Genomic DNA, 16,992 nt, shown 5'->3' on the forward strand with positions numbered 1-16,992 from the left:
TTTAAATGAATAAGTTAATAAATGTAATCTTCAAATTAGCAAAGCCTTAAACCTACGTTGGGAAACATTCAGTAGCATAGCCAGTGTATGTTTCTGTCGAAACAAGGAATTGCAGGTGCTAGTTTACAGGAAAAGACACAAAGTGCTGGAGTAACTCAGCAAGTCAGGCAGCATCTCTCGAGAACATTCTGTGTTGGTACCCTTCTTCATAGTCTGAAGAGGGTCCCAATCTGAGACGTCACCCATCCACGTTCTCCAGGGATTCTGCCCGATCCACTGGGTTACTCCAGTACTTTGTGCCATATGAATATTATAATGTCTGTAATATTTTTTTCTCATTCAAAGATGTAAATCTTCCAAGAAATAATTCACTATTTTCGCACAAATGCTTTTCACTAATTGCTCAATTATGCCTGATATAATTCCATTTAATCTGCTGCCCAAAGCAATGAATTAAGTGACGTTTATAAATCTTAAGAAAGCTAAGACTAGCAAGTTACAACATGCTTAGCCCAAGGCTGTGAACAATCAAATAGATTTTCAGACACTCCAAATCAAAACTTCAAATCATGCAACATTATGCATTGTCCAAATTAAAATTAACATCGTACAAATAACACCAAAAATTGGCCTTGAACCAAATCTTTAAAATGTCTCAAAAATCTATAAAATGACAGAACAACATACAAATTTATGCATTTAATTCCAACTAATTCCAGCACCTGAGGAGAAGGATTTGATCCCCATCACAGGCTTCTGTTGATGAGGAGAGTAACCCTTCAATGTAGAGCGTCATGGTGGCGCAGCGGTAGAGTTGCTGCCTTACAGCACTTGCAGCACCAGAGACCCGGGTTCGATCCCGACTATTGGTGCTGTCTGCACAGAGTTTGCACGTTCTCCCCGTGACCGCGTGGATTTTCTAGGGGGTCGTCTATTTCCTCCCACACTCCAAAGACGTACAGGTTTGTAGGTTGACACAAAATGCAGAACTCAGAGAGACAGGTGGCATCTCTGGAGCAAAGGAATGGGTGATGTTTCGAGTAGAGACCCATTTTCAGACTGAGAGTCAACCCGAAACGTCACCCATTCCTTCTCACCAGAGATGCTGCCTGTCCCGTTGAGTTACTCCATCCTTTTGTGTCCATCCGGTTTAAACCAGCATCTGCAGTTTCTTCCTACACAGGTTTGTAGGTTAATTGGCTTGGTACAAGTGTAAATTGTATCTCGTGTGTGTAGGATAGTGTTAATGCGCGGGGATCGCTGGTCGGTGCGGATTCGGTGGGCGGAAGTGCCTGCTTCCACGCTATATCTCTAAACAAAACTAAAGAATATATACTCAGGACTAACTCCAGCAGTCCCCGCTTCATCTGAACCAACTATTGTCTAATTACTTATTTTTCCTTTAAACATGAGGCCATATTGCCTGTTGAACAAAATAAAAATGAACAGCATAATTTTCTAATATCCCACGATCATTTGTGTTTATGCATATAGATACAGCATAGAAACAGACTGATTGGCCCACCGTCTGGGTCGAGACCTTTCTCACTGAATGTGGTGGGGTAACAATTTCAAGAACATGGGTTAAGAATGTATGGGGTAAGAATAACAGATCATCAAGAAACTGTCAATGTCTGTATTATAAATATCCATTGACTTGGCCTCCACAGCCATCTGTGGAAATGAATTCCACAGATTCACCATCCTCTGACTGAAGAAATTCCTCCTCATCTCCTTTCTAAAGGTACATTCTTTTATTCTGAGGTAATGTTATCTGGTCCGAGACTCTCCCACTTGTGGAAACATCCTCTCCACACCCACTTTATCCAGGCCTTTCACCATTGGGTAATTTTCAATGAGGTTCCCCTTATCCACTTTACTGTGAGCCCATTGCCTATTCCATCAGTGACAGACCTTCAAGACACCACAGACCTGTAGTGTGCTCAGGTGATCACCATCCATGCGCGTTTCTTTACCTAGATTCAAAAATCTCTACAGAGCCAGCTTCACCTTGTCCATCTCTTCCCTCAACTTCTGCCCATTGTCTTGTTACTGACCTTTTGTTCAACTGAACACATAGAAGCAAATGCCAATATAAAACAATTGCCATACTGGCACCACCTGGTGGCTATCAGTATATTGCAAGCACAAACACAATCAGCACATTCAATACATATGGATATAATGTTCACCTTGAACACCATATACTCAGAGCAGGGCACCAGAGGAAATACAGTAGCAACATTTTTTCACATCCATCTGCATAAATAAGAGGAAAAGGAAGGGGAAATGGGGCATGACAAATAGGCAGAAGATAGTGCAGTGGGTTAAATATATAGAATCAAATACACAGGACAAGATGTTAAAAGTCCCTTGTGCCAATAATAGCATTTCACGACATTCAGTGGAAGATAGGGCAGTGTGTAACCTTCAGGGTTGGGCACAGGAAATATATACCCTTGCATCAACTAAGTTTAACAATTTTGTTTTAACAATTCCATACATTCTTTCAAATTGAGGCTTTCAGAACATTCTATCCCTCTTTATCCTCTCTTGTCCTCCAATTCTCTCTACTGCATTCAATCTCTCTATTCCACTCTCTTTTGTTCCCCTTCTTTACCTTTGCATGGTTGCACTGGTACAAGACATTAGATTGGTATATTTGTCAATTAACAAAACCACCTTCAAAAAACTGTTTCATAGTTTAACTGGTATGATATTTAAAATTGATTAGCAATACAAAAATCGCTTACTGAACTTGATGCACATCCAACATAACGTTATTTTCAAATTGCTGAATACCTGGCCAATGTACGGTTGGGAAATATTGTTCTGTATTATCAGTTTGGGATAACGTCTAAACACCCAAAATTAAGTTAACTTGATAAAATGTAATTGTTTATCAAAACTAATTGGTAAAACAATTGAACAGACAGTTGCTGAAAATATTACAATTACTACAAAAACTTTAATATATCCTGGAAATTTTCTGCACATTACTTGCTACCCCACACAAATGTTACTTCTATATAATACATATACTTATTAGAGTTATATTTATACATTTACAATATAAATTAGGCAAACTTTAATCAAACATTTATAAAATATCTAAATGTTTAAATAATTTAATACCTCAACTGCGTTATCATGCATTGATCATAGTTCTGATAATAATACTGTACGGCCACATGGATCAAATGCATAAAAAGCATTTACTATTTCTTCTTAACACAATATCCTGAGACCTTTGTCTAGTTCTGTAAAAATACTTGTTAGGAAAAACACTGAATACAAATTAACTAGCAGGTGGAACAGTTAAATGGCATAACATTGGCACATGGGCAGGAAACGGTTAAAGGCATTTGGGTCCAACGCAGGCAGATGGGACTAGCTTTGATGGGGCACCTTGGTCGGCATCGATGAGTTGGGCCAAGGGGTGGGAGATTGCAACCCTCATGTGGCCCACCCTGTTTCGATGAATGCAATCAACCAAACTGGCGACAATGACAACGACAACTTTAGGCGGTGCACGCCATACGCAAGAAGAAGAGGTTCGGATAAGGGGGCTTGTTGCCGGGGTGTATGACTCTGTGACTCTTATTTAAAACTAACCTGCAGTCTTTGGAAGACTCCTGATCTTAGATTTCCAAAACCGTACGATGAGTCTGAGTTTAATACTTTTTCCGATTCTCCATTGGGTGTTTGCTCAACTTCCCAGTCAAACTCTTCCTCTTCAATTTCAGCATTGGCGGACTGTCCTGCAAAAAAAAAATAATAATCATACAACTATTTTATCCAGGCTGCTCTGGGTGGTGCATCAGAATCTTAAACGTTCTCTGGTAGTTCACCGACCATCACCATGAGAATCATTGATTTTAATCCGAGCCTTGGCATGAATTATTCTAACAACATTTGAAGTATGTTCATCCATAATTTTCTGACCACATGATAAATGATAAATCTTGAAGTCTGAAATTAAATTGTTACGATAAATTTTGAACCTGGCGCATTGTTAGAATATAGGCCCAATGTTGTTTGTGCAAGGCGGCTAAATCTACAATAGATAAACTATTAATTCAAGCATCTAAAGATTTTCAATAACTAAGGTGAAAGTTTTGATGAAGCAAGGCTAGAATCAGCAAAAAGCAGGATCAGGTTGCAGCTGTGGAGCTAAACATACCATTTTACTACTGTACGGTACAATTCCTATTTCTAATCTAGCTTCTATCGCCAGAGGCCAATTTAAAATTAATTAAAACTATTCAAACTCAACAAATTACACTGAACCTTTAAAGACCTACCACAAACCATTTGCCGTAGCACATATTGGATCCATTATTCCAGTTGATTTAGTGGGAGAAAGGACCAACTGATTTAGACAAGTCCCGTAGCAACCAGCATAAACGTCTAGAGAAACAATCAACCTCCCAAGCGAAATCCATTTGCCCAGCACCAGAAAATGGATTTCAAAAGCCATTATCCTCAGCCAATTTGTACTGTTATTAGACTTTCTATCACATATGCTCGAATAGCTTTTATTTGGAAATGAATGCAGAATAAAAACGGCAAACTTCAAGCAACCAAAAAATACCTAGATCTTCCACCAGTGGCTTTGCAGATCTTGAACCCTTCGGTGCCAGCAGTGCAGTCAGCATATCCAATCCATCAAAATATTCTTCAGCAGTTTCTTTTGGAACTTTTATGGTAAAAATTCCTGTAAACAAAATCGTTCGTTAATTAACATGAATAGTTTTTAACCATCAAATAATTAATGAGATCACTGTCATATTAACCAGCTCACTAAAATGATCAAACTCATGGTGGATCATAAGATCATATGCTATAGGTGCAGAATTAGGTAATTCGGCCCATCAAGTCTACTCTGCCATTCAATTATGGCTGATTTATGTCTCCCTCCTAATTTTGCTCTGTGGAATTAAGAATTATTTCCCCCTTTGCTCAAGTTATTATGTTTTTAATGCCACCAACAATTCTCACATTCTCCTCTGTTCCAAAGAGAACATTCTCAGCTATTTTGGTCTGCAAAAGAATCAAAACCCTTTATCCTGAGAATCATTCTGGGAAAACTCTTCTGCACACTTCTTTCACCAAGTGTCGCACCCAGAATTGTAAGCCAACATCTACAGTTCCTTGTGTGCACAAGAACATGAACAGGCTGCTTCATTTTCTGTAGTTTTATCTTATTCAAGGATTTAAGCCAGTTGGAATTATGCTAATACATTAGCTCAATCTAAAACCCCAACACACATCACAAAACAGAGCATAAATATCCCTTTGGATAATGTATAAGCACTCCCAAGAGTCAAATACTAATTTTCTTTAAAAAGATATTGAAACATTAAAGATAGACACAAAATGCTGGAGTAACTCAGTTGGACAGGCAGCATCTCTGGAGAGAAGGAATAGGTGACTTTTCGGGTCGAGATCCTGCTTCAGACTGCGAGTCAGGGGAAAGGGAGACTAGAGATATGTGGAAGGGTAAGGTGTGAAAACGACAGATCAAAGCAGATGATAATCAAGGAAAGTAAGAATTGATCATTGTTAGTCGAGGGTAAGGTGACAACGAGGCATGTAATCACAAATTAATCAGGAGGGCAGTTAAACTAATCTGGGAACTAGGGAGAGGGAGGGATGGAGAAACATTAAGTTTGTGAAGGCAAGTGGCACGGAGGTAAAAAAAATTGCCATGATCTTCTCAAAATGGTGGAGCAGCAACACATGTTAAGAAAAGAACTGTTAGCAATATTTTAAAATATTTTACTGAACATTAAAGCCATTGCTAATACCTGCATCCACGTCATATGAAGACTCTTCTCTTCCATCCTCCACTATCTTTCCTGGAAGTGTCAACCTGTTTTCAAAAAGATTACATTAGATCAGTTTATTGTCATATGTCACATGATACAATAACATTTCCTGTCAACATGAAACTCAAAGAGAAGGTGATATACATGCTGTAATGATAAGAACAATATTTACAAGTACAACAAGCTACCCCAGCAGAATATGAGATGCTGTTCTTCCTGTTTATGTATGGCCTTATTCATGCAATGGAGCCGACCAAGGACAGAAGAGTCAGTATGGGAACGGGAAGAGGAGTTAAAATGGTTGGCAACGCGGAGATCCAGTAGGCCTTGGACACTAGACCAAGAACAAAAGCTCGCCAAGTCTACGCTTGGTCTCGCTGTAAAGGAAGCCACATCGGAAACATCGGATGCAGCAGATGAGGCTGGAGGGTAGCTTACAACCCAATAGTACAAACATTCTCTGCTGCTCTAGGTGTCAGCTACTCTACATCGGTGAGACCAAACGTAGGCTTGGAGATCGCTTTGCCCAACACCTTCGTTCAGTTCATTTTTATTTATTTATTTCAAAATAGAATTTATTCGAGAAATAAATATATACAATACATGATCCTTACAAAACTCCATCCAACATTCTCGGAGGCTATACATATGTACATACAATAGTTTCCCCAAATCACAAGTTTACCCCCCACCCTTGTCACTCATGTGGTCCACTGGCGTGGAATCCGTTCCCTTATTTTGAGGGGTGTCTCCACCACACCCTTGCCCCCCCCCTATCCAGTAGTGGAAGGAACCTAGACTGTGGTCCTCCCCCACCGAGCCTTGGCGTTGGCTGCACCGAGCTTCAGTGCATCCCTCAGCGCGTACTCTTACAGTGTGCAGCGGGCTAGTCGGCAACATTCCCCGATGGACATCTCGCTCTGCTGGGTGGTCAACACCGCTCGGGCAGACCAAAGAGCATCTTTCACTGAGTTGATGACCTTCCAGCAGCACTCGATGTCAGTCTCTGAATGTGTCCCTGGGAACAGTCCATAGATCCCAGAGTCCTCTGTGACGGAGCTGTTCGGTATAAATCGTGACAGGGACTCTTGCATACTTCTCCAGACTCTCTTTGTGAACCCACACCCTGCAAAGAGGTGGGCAACCGTCTCCTCTCCATAGCAGCCGTCCTGAGGGCATCGTGTGCTGTTGGTGAGTTTCCGATGGTGCAGGAAGGATCTGAATGGAATGGCTCCCCTCACCGCCAGCCAAGCCAGGTCTTGGTGCTTGTTGGTGAGTTCTGGCGATGAGACGTTTCACCAGAAAAGCTGGGCAGTCTGCTCTGGGAACCACGCAACATTTCCCTGCAGAGCCTGCAGGACGTTCCATGCTGACCACTGCCAGATGGGCTTGTGGTCATATGTGTTGGTCCGGAAGAATCTTTCCACGAACGACAGATGGTGCGACAATGTCCAGCTGACTGGCACATTGCGTGGCACCTGCGCCAGCCCCATCCTTCGCAACACCGGGGACAGGTAGAACCTCAGCAGGTAGTGACACTTGGTGCCCACGTGCCTTGGCTCTACACTCCGCCTGATGCAGCCACACACGAAGGTGAGGGCGACGTTGGACACGCTTTTACCCCCGTTGTCTGCCGACTTGTGCATTGTGGCCCGTCGCACCTGATCCGTCCTCGACCCCCAGATGAACTGGAAGACGGCCCGGGTGATCCCTGTGGCGTAGGAGGGAGGGACAGGCCACACTTGCGCCAAGTACAGCAACCCCGAGAGCACCTCACACCTAATGACCAAATTTTCCCCGTTTACAGAGTGGGAGCGTTGCCTCCACAGCTCCAGTTTCTTCCCCACCTGGGCTATCTGCTCCAGCCAATCTTGTCACATGCCTCAGCCCCCCCTCCCCCCCGAACCAGATCCCCAGCATCTTCAAGGTCAGGCTTGATGGTGAAGGGGATGGAAGATCGGTCGGGCCACTTGCCAAAGAGCATGACCTCGCTCTTCCTGTGTGTTCTCCCTGGCTCCCTGGTGCAGTGGATATGGGCCGACTTGCGACCTCTGGGGAAGGTGCGACCTGTACAGAAAGGACGGGTTGCACTTGAACTCGAGGGGGACCAATATCTTGGTGGGGAGATTTGCAAAGACTTTAAACTAGTATGGTGGGGGGGAGGGACGAAAGCAGCAGTCAGTGTGTGAAACAGGGGGCGTAGCACTCTGACCCAAAATGTATGTACAGGAGAATAAGAGAGGGTGGGTTTCTTAAATTTGACCTGCTAGAGCATTGTAAGAAAAGTGGATGAACTTAGAGCCTGGATTGCCTGGAAGCATGATGTTGTGGCGTCAGTGCTTGCAGGAGGGCTGTGATGGAAATTAAATCGCAGGTCGTTGCTTCAGGTGTGATGCTGGAGGGGCAAGAGGTGGAGGGTTGCATTGCTTACAGGGAAGAATTACAGCAAATAGATTAGGGCTCGTTAGGGAGGCTATTTGGGTGGAACTGAGGAGAAGGCAACAGAATAGGGGTGTATTTAGACCGAGAGATAGATGGAAGAACAAATATGTATGGAGATGCATTATAGTAAGCACAAGGTAGTGATTGTGGCAGATTTCAATTTTCCACACATAGACTGGGAAACACATTCTGTAAATGGGCAGGATAGTTTTTTGCAACAATACATAGAAGTACCTACTAGAGAAGGGGCGGTACTGGACCTCCTATTAGGAAATGAGACGGGACAGGTGGCGGAGGTATGCGTTGGGGAACAGTTCGGGTCCAGTGATCATAATACCATTAGTTTCAATATAATTATGGAGAGGGTCAGAACTGGACCTAGGGTTGAGATTTAGGGTTGAGAAAGGCTAACTGAGGAGATGCGAAAGGATTTAAAAGGAGTAAATTGGGACAGTTTGTTTTATGGGAAAGATGTGGAAGAGAAATGGAGTACATTTAAAGGTGAAATTAAGAGTACAGAATCTTTATGTCCCTGTTCAAAGAAGAGGAAGTACTGACACTTTTGAGAAATATAAAAGTGGATCGGTATTCACCAAGGAGAAGGATATTGAATTAGTACAGGACATTGAGGGAAGTTAGTGTAGAAATAGCAGGGGCTATGGCAGAAATATTTCAAATGTCATTGGAAACTGGAAATGGTGCCGGAGGATTGGCGTACTGCGCATGTTGTTCCATTGTTTAAAAAGGGGTCTAAGAGTAAACCTAGCAATTATGTAATGGAAGAATATTAGACAATTTTCCAAATGAGACCATCACTCTAATTCACAGTGCTTTGTACTTACCTTAAGAAGTATGGCTTGACATAAAATTTGAAGTCCACTCCATCGATGTACAAGTCAACTTCATTAACTCTTGCATATGGTACGTGGATTACGATAGTGAGGAAGTTAGCATCTTGACTTAATTCAAAGGCAGGAGTGATCATGATTACTCCAAAAAGGACGTACATGGTAAATGGTAGGGAATTGAAGAATGTAGGTGCAAGAGAAAACTGTGCACAGTTCCCTGAAAAATCTGCAAGAAATTTGGTGTGCTGGCCTTTATAAACCATTGAGTATAGAAGTTGGGATAATGTTAAAATCACAATGGGAGTTACAATTTTGCTCGCCTAATTATAGGAAGGATGTCAACAAAATAAGAGAGTCTTAAATGTTGCCTGGGTTTGACTAAGTTAAGAGAAAGTCGAACAAGTTAGGGCACTTTACCAAGGTACAATGAGAGAATGACAATGTCAAAAAACTGAATATTCCTAGAGAATTAAGGGAAAATTACATGAGGGGGAACTTCTTTGCTCAGCAAGCTGTGTGGAAACAAGGAGGCAGGTTCGTTTTATCATATAATTTTCAATGCTATGTGTTTTGCTTTGCGTGATTTTCACCTCCTTTTCGTTCTTAGTTCATTTGGTCGTACTTAGTTCATTTGGTCGTACAATTGCTGGAGCGGCAATCATCCAATGTATAGATTAGTGTTTACCAGTAACGCAGCCTGCAACATGCCTACCAAGACTATTTCAGGCAATGCGTCAGGGCTTTGTTCTTCCTTGATTGTTCTGTTGGTCACAACAGTGTCCAAGAGTTGCTGAGAAGAACATAATTAGCTTTGAAATGTTTTTGGGTATTGACCTCATGAGAGGTATTAAATATATTCAACTTCAATAGAAAAGTATGAGATAGTGTATGATGGAAGGAAGAGGCGCTAAGGTAGTTACAGCATGGAATGAATGAATGGATGCTTTGTTGTCACATGTGACAAGGCACGGTGAAATTATTTGTTGGCATACCCTAGGTATGCAAATAGTCACCATATAAGAGCGCTGACAAACAGGCTCTTGGGCCTACCCAGTCCATACCGACCGCACACTGGTCCTGTGTTATTCCATTTTCTCATCCACTCTCGACACACAAGGAACAATTTTACAGAGGGTGATTATCCGACCAACCTGCACGTCTTTGGAATGTAGAAGGAAATGAAGCACCGGGAGAAAGCCCACAAAATAACAGGGAGAATGTACAAACTCTACACAGACAGGACCAATGTACCGGATCGAACCTGGGTCTTTGGTGCTAGGAGGCAGCAACTCTACAACTGCGCCACTGATTAAATGTGACTATAATAAATGTAAATCTAAACGTTTCGACATGTAGGGCGTGACGAAAACGTATGGCCGGAATGAAATTATAGTTACTAATACCAGCAATGTTACCTTCAGGTAAAATCTACTTTGCCAGACAGTGGTTTGTGTGTGGAATTTCCATAAGAAAATAAGGATTAGTGGAGACTTAAGTATAGATGTTTTCATGAAAAGGAAAAACTCGTAGAAGAAAGGAGAAAAAGGATGTGTGAACGGACTTTGATGCAAGAGTGTTGAGCATATCGATGAAAGGAGCATTAAGACCATCATAGACCTCTTTTTGCATTGTAAGTACCATCAGTTTTTATTTTATGCTTATGATTTCAACTCTATTAATTCATTCTCATAAGTTATGGGAGCATAAAAAATTAATAATTTATTTATTATTATATTTTATTAATAATTTAGAATTAGGCCATTTGGCCCATCAAGTCCACTCCGCCATTCAATCATGGCTGATCTATCTGTCCCCCTCAATCCCATTCTCCTACCTTCTACCCATTACCCCTAAAGGGCCTGTCCCACTTTCCCGAGTGATTCACAAATTCTCCCGAGTTATTCACGAATTCTCCCGAGTTTTCAAACTAGAAGAATGTTCGTAACTAGGCCGTATGAGTCCGTGGATATATCGTAGCGGCTCGTTATGCCAGCTGTAGGTACTCGGGGCTTTTTTGTTACTCGTGGACATTTTTCATGATGCTGAAAAAACGTCCCGACCTACCTGATGCCCCGAGTACCTACGGCTGGCATAACGAGCCGCTACGATATACCCACGGACTCCTACAGCCCGGACTAATCACGAATCTGTCAATATCCCTCTTAAAAATATCCATTGACTTGGCAATGAATTCCACAGATTCACCACCTTCTGACTAAAGAAATTCCTCCTCATCTCCTTTCTAAAGGTACGTCCTTTCATTCTGAGCCTTTGGTCCTGGACTCTCCCACTAGTGGAAACATCTTCTCCACATCCACTCTATCTAAGCCTTTCACTATTCGCCACATTTCATTAAGGTCCCCCCTCATCCTTCTCAACTCCAGTGAGTACAGGCCCAGTGCCATCAAACGCTCATCGTATGCTAACCCAATCTATCCTGGAATCATTCTCATAATTGGAAAAGATCAAATAATCTGGCTAGATATTAGCAGCCAACCCAAGAGTTGGTGTGGTTACTAAATCCTTGCAGGATGCCACATGTGTTTTATCATTCCCAAAGGCTGAGCCGTCAATCACAATTGCCTTGCAAGAAACATGTCAAAAATCATTAGGTTTTTGATTGGTGTTTAAATCTCAACCGACTATGACATTTTATCTTGAGCTTTCACGTCAGATACAGTCTGAACGGCCGTCCCTGGGGAAAGTGGTGGACTGACAGCTCCCTCATCAGTCAAGAGAATTATTGGTGAGGCAATGGGGACGGGGATATTTCACTGATGTGGAATGAAACAGCTGGTGAATCGAAAGCAAGACATAAATTTTCCAGGACAGGTGCTGACCCAGGCTCAGTATCAATAGAAGATCCATCAAAGAATGACATCTGATCTTGGTATTAAAGAGACAAAGTTACAAAAAGATAGGCAATCTGCCATTCAGATCTTCACTATAAGCAAGTGTTATTTTTTCAGGGCACCATATTATAACCAAAACCACACTGCCTGACAAAAGGCTTCAGGTTACGTGAAAGCTAGCAGGATGCTAGCTTTAAGGAGTGAATTTTACCATAACCAGTAAACAAATCAGTGATGTGTTCTATTTGCCCCAAGCAACACTACTCACCAGGTATTATAGATCAAACATCATCTTAGTTTAGTTTAGAGATACTGCACGAAAACAGGCCCTTTGGCCCACAGAGTCCTTGATGACCAGTGAACCTCATACACCAACAAATATCCTACACAATCGGGACAATTCACAATCTTTACTGAAGTCTATTAAACCTACAAACCTGCGCATCTTTGGAATGTTCTGAGCATGTTCGGAGAATGGTCCATGCAGTCACAGGAAAAACGTACAAACTCCGTACAGACAGCACCCATAGTCAGGACTGAACTCGGGTCTCTGGCGCTGTAAAGTAGCAACTCTAACGCTGCACTGCCATACTGCCCTTACTTCAGCCCATTGCAAACATGCTTTAACACCAGGAATTTTAGCATTTCTACCTGGGTTAGAAGCGTTTGATATCTATCTATACTATTACTAAAACTCTCATCTTGTCCTCTTCCAGTTTGCGTTTTTTTTTTAATTTGCTCAAAAAAGGTTTTCTATATCGCTAAGATTGTTTTGCCACCATACTCACCATTCTCCTCTTCTCCAAGCACACCAAGCTCGTTCCGATCAGAGGAATAGTACAAAAGTTATGACGGTTTTAAAAATCGTGAGATCAGCAGATTGGTCTTCTCGCCTGTCTGTCACCATGAAGGTAACGCCCCTTCCAGCACCCACTGTCAATCACCGGGACGAGGAGATTAAAGTCCCGGAGGCGGGGCTGAGTCCCCAAGCCGTGCTGATTGAGTCCACAAGTCATGCGGGCAGACAGCAGTGTGCGGACAGAGATCAGCGTGCGGGGAGTGAGCAGTGTGTGGGGAGTGAGCAGCGTGCGGGCTGCTTCATCAGCAACCAGCACATAAGCCAGGAGCTGTTAAGTTGAACCGAAAGCCTCCGAGTGAAGTCGGAGTGGGACTGGTGGGAGCTGCTGCGTGAGGCCGAAAGCTGAAGGTGCGGGGTGAGCAGAGTGCGAGCTGCATCTGCTGCGAAGCCCTACCCCCCCCTCCTCCACCACCCACATCCCCACTCCCGCACGCCCCCTCCCTTCCCCCACACTACCTCTTCCCCCACCACCCCCCCCCCCTCCAACACACCCACCCTCCCCCCCACCTCACCCCGCTCTCCCTCCCCACCCCTGCCCCTGCCCACACACACCCCTACACCCCTCGTCCCCTTCGACACATGAAGAGGAAGGGGGGGGGGGGGGGGGGGGGGGCTGGGGATGAGGGGAAATAAACCGCGCCTGCGCAGTTAGGGGCTATGGGTGAGTAGTGGAATATTGTTTTGGTGGAACGGGTTGTGTTGGGGGAACAGGTGAGTGGTGAAATATTGCGTTGGGGAATGGGTTGCCTTGGGGGAACCAGGCCTCCCGTGTGACTGGGACCCAACGGGTCCCACTTAATCTAGTGACAGAATGAACTTCTAAGTTTAAGGACAATTGCTGATAATTTTTTGAGCAAATTATCAGCACATTCATTCCAGCACCTTGACATGGAATCCAGATCAATCCCAGGTGAACGATTTCAGTTTAATCATAAATAATCCCATGTAACCATTAGAAATGATATTAAGTTTGAAATGTAACAGTGAAGATGGTCTTTAAGAGAAAATGGTGTGAGGTGGGCGAGAGAAGGGCAATAAAGAAGGGACTAGTCCCAAAACGTCATCCATTCCTTCTCTCAAAAGATGCTGCCTGTCCCACTGAGTTACTCCAGCATTCTGTGTCTACCGGTCAAGCATTTGCAACTTCACAATAACGGGACCAAAGATCTTTGAACGGGACTGCTTTCCCTCAGAATCATTGCACAGTTGCTGTGCAGAATTTGTCTCAACTGAGACAGAGAGATTCAACCTGATTTCCATCTAAATGACAAACTGCCCAAGGGCAGACACTGGCAGAGGAGTGAGTGGACACAAAACTAATTACATTCATCACGATTAATTGCTGGCTATCTACGTCTAGTGATTCTAACTAAAGATCTTAGAGCGGAGCTCGATCTTGGATTCTAACCACCCTGGCCAGGCTGCAGTCTGTGGGAAGCTGGTGAAGAGGCTCAAATTTAGTTTAGTTTAGAAATACAGCGTGCAAACAACCCCTTCGGCCCATCAAGTCCGCACCGACCAGTGATCCCCACACATTAACACTGTCCTACACACACACTAGGGACAATTTACATTTATATCAAGCTGGAGCTGTAAGGCAGTAACTCTACCGCTGCACCACTATTTCAGTATTATTGGCTGGTTTTATTTAACTTGCGGAGCTACAAAGGCACAAACCTTCAGTTCTCTCAAAAACTGCAGAGACTGATTACTGAAATATATTCCAGTTGCATCCAGCTTTTCGTCGTGAAATGAATTTTCTTGAAAACCAAACAAAAATAGTTACTCTGGTTACAAAAATGGATTGGAAAGGGTTAGAGGAACATGGGCCAAATGCAAGCAGGGCCAAGGGAGCAGCGGTGGAGGTGCTGCTTTACAACACCAGAGACAAAGGTTGGATCCTCACGGGTTCTGTCTGTATGAAGTTTGTACATTTTCCCTATGACCACGTGGGTTTCCTCACATACTCCAAAGACGTGCAGGTTTGTCCCTAGTGTGTGTAGGGTAGTGTTAATGCGCGGGGATCGCTGGTAGGTGCGGACTTGGTGGGCCAAAGGGCCTGTTGCCGCGCTCTAAAACTAAAAATAGGTATGTTGCAAAACCTACCTTAAGCGTCGCTGCAGATCTGTCCCAGCCCATGTGTGCGATTTTGGCGCCGTTTAGAGGGGGGCGGGTTTAAAACGCGATTTTCCCTAGGCTGTTCAAATCGAGCTTGTTCAGCCTAGTTAGTTGGTGACGAAAAATCGCTGGGAGATTCTATCGCTTACTTTTAACGGGTTTATTTAATTATTATAGTAAGTTTAAAATTAATCCTTAAACCCGCGACCGCCAACAACGGGACGGATCTCATACAGGAGACAACAGAAGGTAGGTTGTTTATTTTTACATTAAAAAGGGCTTCTTAAGATCCCTTTATACAAAGTTTTATGTTGCGAGTAGCTAATTTGGGGCCCATTAAATCCCGCAGTATTTTTCTGGGCATTTGGGGTACAAATCTACCGCAATTTGTACCCCAAATGCCCGCACTGGTTCTAAACCAGTGCGGTCCACAGGATCCCACTCGAAAGCTGATTTAAATGGCCATTAATTTACAGCAATTGAACACTAAATTCCTTCCATTTGGCCTATAAATTAATGTCAATGAGATTTAAAAATCATGTTTTATTGTGAATTCTTTGTGAATGTTATTTGGACACTTAGGCTATTTAAAAATGTTAATCTTTTGTTAAGAAATTGATAGATGTTTAGATCTAGTAATTGAAGTGGAATTAGCTACAATTGGGCAACTAACTAATTATATGCTTTAATTTCAGGTCATCCAAGTAAGATTGTTTTATATTTGTTTCAGAATGCTTCAATCTATCATAACTGAAAATTTCATTCAGTTCTCTTAATTTTTAAGAAAGTTATGGGTTTTTGACTGTCCACGATCACAGCTTTTTTGTTATGTCCATAGAAACTCAATAGGGAACAAGATGCTAATTTCCGAGTATGAAAATGGCCATAACCTTTTTAATACTTGAGATATGAAAGTGAATTAGGTGTCAAATTAAACTTATTTTTATGCTTTATCTGGTGGGAATAAATTGCAGACTTTTTAAATCTCAAAATTTTGTAACATTGCTACTAAAAAGGCAATGCGAGTCTGAAGAAGGGTCTCGACCCGAAACATCACCCCCCTCTCTCCCGAGATGCTGCCTGTCCTACTAAGTTACTCCAGCTTTTTGTGTCTAAAACTGTGATGGATACAGGTGAGGTACCAGATGACAGCTAAAATTGACCCCTTTTAAGAGAGGCTAGGTCTGTCATCCTTGGAACAGATGTGGTAATGAGGTAACATTATTGGGATGTATCCTATTCACAAAATGTTCTCCACCTACTTCCCTATCATCTACAAACAGTAACAATTGCTGGCCAAGAAATACGCACAACAGCCATGTGTATATTTTTTATTAGGACCCAGAGAAAAGTAGCCAGAACTGTGCCCAATGCTTATACATTCCGTCCTACTTCCGCATACTGTGCAGCACAACTTTTTTCAACATGAAACGTCTGCCCGAATTCGTGTCCACAAATGCAGAAACTTGCAAGCCTGTTTTTTGTTTTTTTGTAACAGCACCCTAATAAATCTGATGAGAAAAAAAAATCACTGGAAGAATGAAATGTGTTTCACTCCCAGAAACGTTGCCTGATCTGCTGAACACTTGCAGGATTTTCTGAACGTTTTTATTCGCACCCAATTTCAAATTTCCAGCATTCGCAGAATTTGGCTTTCGCGATTCTTTTGCGACGTTTAAACTGAAAGCACGTGGACATGGCACTTCCTGGCTGGTCCGCAACGTGACTGGTTGTTGGTGAAACAAACACTCTTCTAACTCACAACCCATTTAATGCCTTACACTGGCGAATCTACACTGCTCGGTATTTGAAAGTGTTAGGGACTGGACCAAAGGATAACAATGCAGCATTATTTACAGTAGATAGTTCTCCCAAGGCCGGCTCGCTGACAGCTTGTCAATAACCAGTTTGTAATCTTACTGCGAGCAGAGTGTTTGTCCTCGGTCGGGTGTTCGAACGTTCCGCTCCTCAACGTTCCACTTCCCCTTTGTCCCTTCGAACGTTCCGCTCCTCAACATTCCACTTCCCCTTTGTCCCTCCGA

General features: G+C 42.8%; 1 protein-coding gene across 1 annotated transcript in view; it reads right to left on the reverse strand.

Annotated features, from left to right (window-relative positions):
* The window catches only part of shq1 (SHQ1, H/ACA ribonucleoprotein assembly factor), a 354,350-nt gene that overhangs the window by 59,969 nt on the left and 277,389 nt on the right, over window positions 1-16,992 (reverse strand). Inside the window, exons 2-5 of the mRNA XM_055647696.1 lie at window positions 9,116-9,269; window positions 5,811-5,875; window positions 4,595-4,717; window positions 3,616-3,761 (exon numbers count right to left, since the gene is read on the reverse strand). Coding sequence (XP_055503671.1) covers window positions 3,616-3,761; window positions 4,595-4,717; window positions 5,811-5,875; window positions 9,116-9,258 — 477 coding nt within the window. The 5' untranslated portion in view covers window positions 9,259-9,269. The remainder of the gene's footprint in view (window positions 1-3,615; window positions 3,762-4,594; window positions 4,718-5,810; window positions 5,876-9,115; window positions 9,270-16,992) is intronic.

This window comes from Leucoraja erinacea, chromosome 16 (assembly GCF_028641065.1).
Source record: "Leucoraja erinacea ecotype New England chromosome 16, Leri_hhj_1, whole genome shotgun sequence".
Lineage (NCBI taxonomy): Eukaryota > Metazoa > Chordata > Chondrichthyes > Rajiformes > Rajidae > Leucoraja > Leucoraja erinaceus.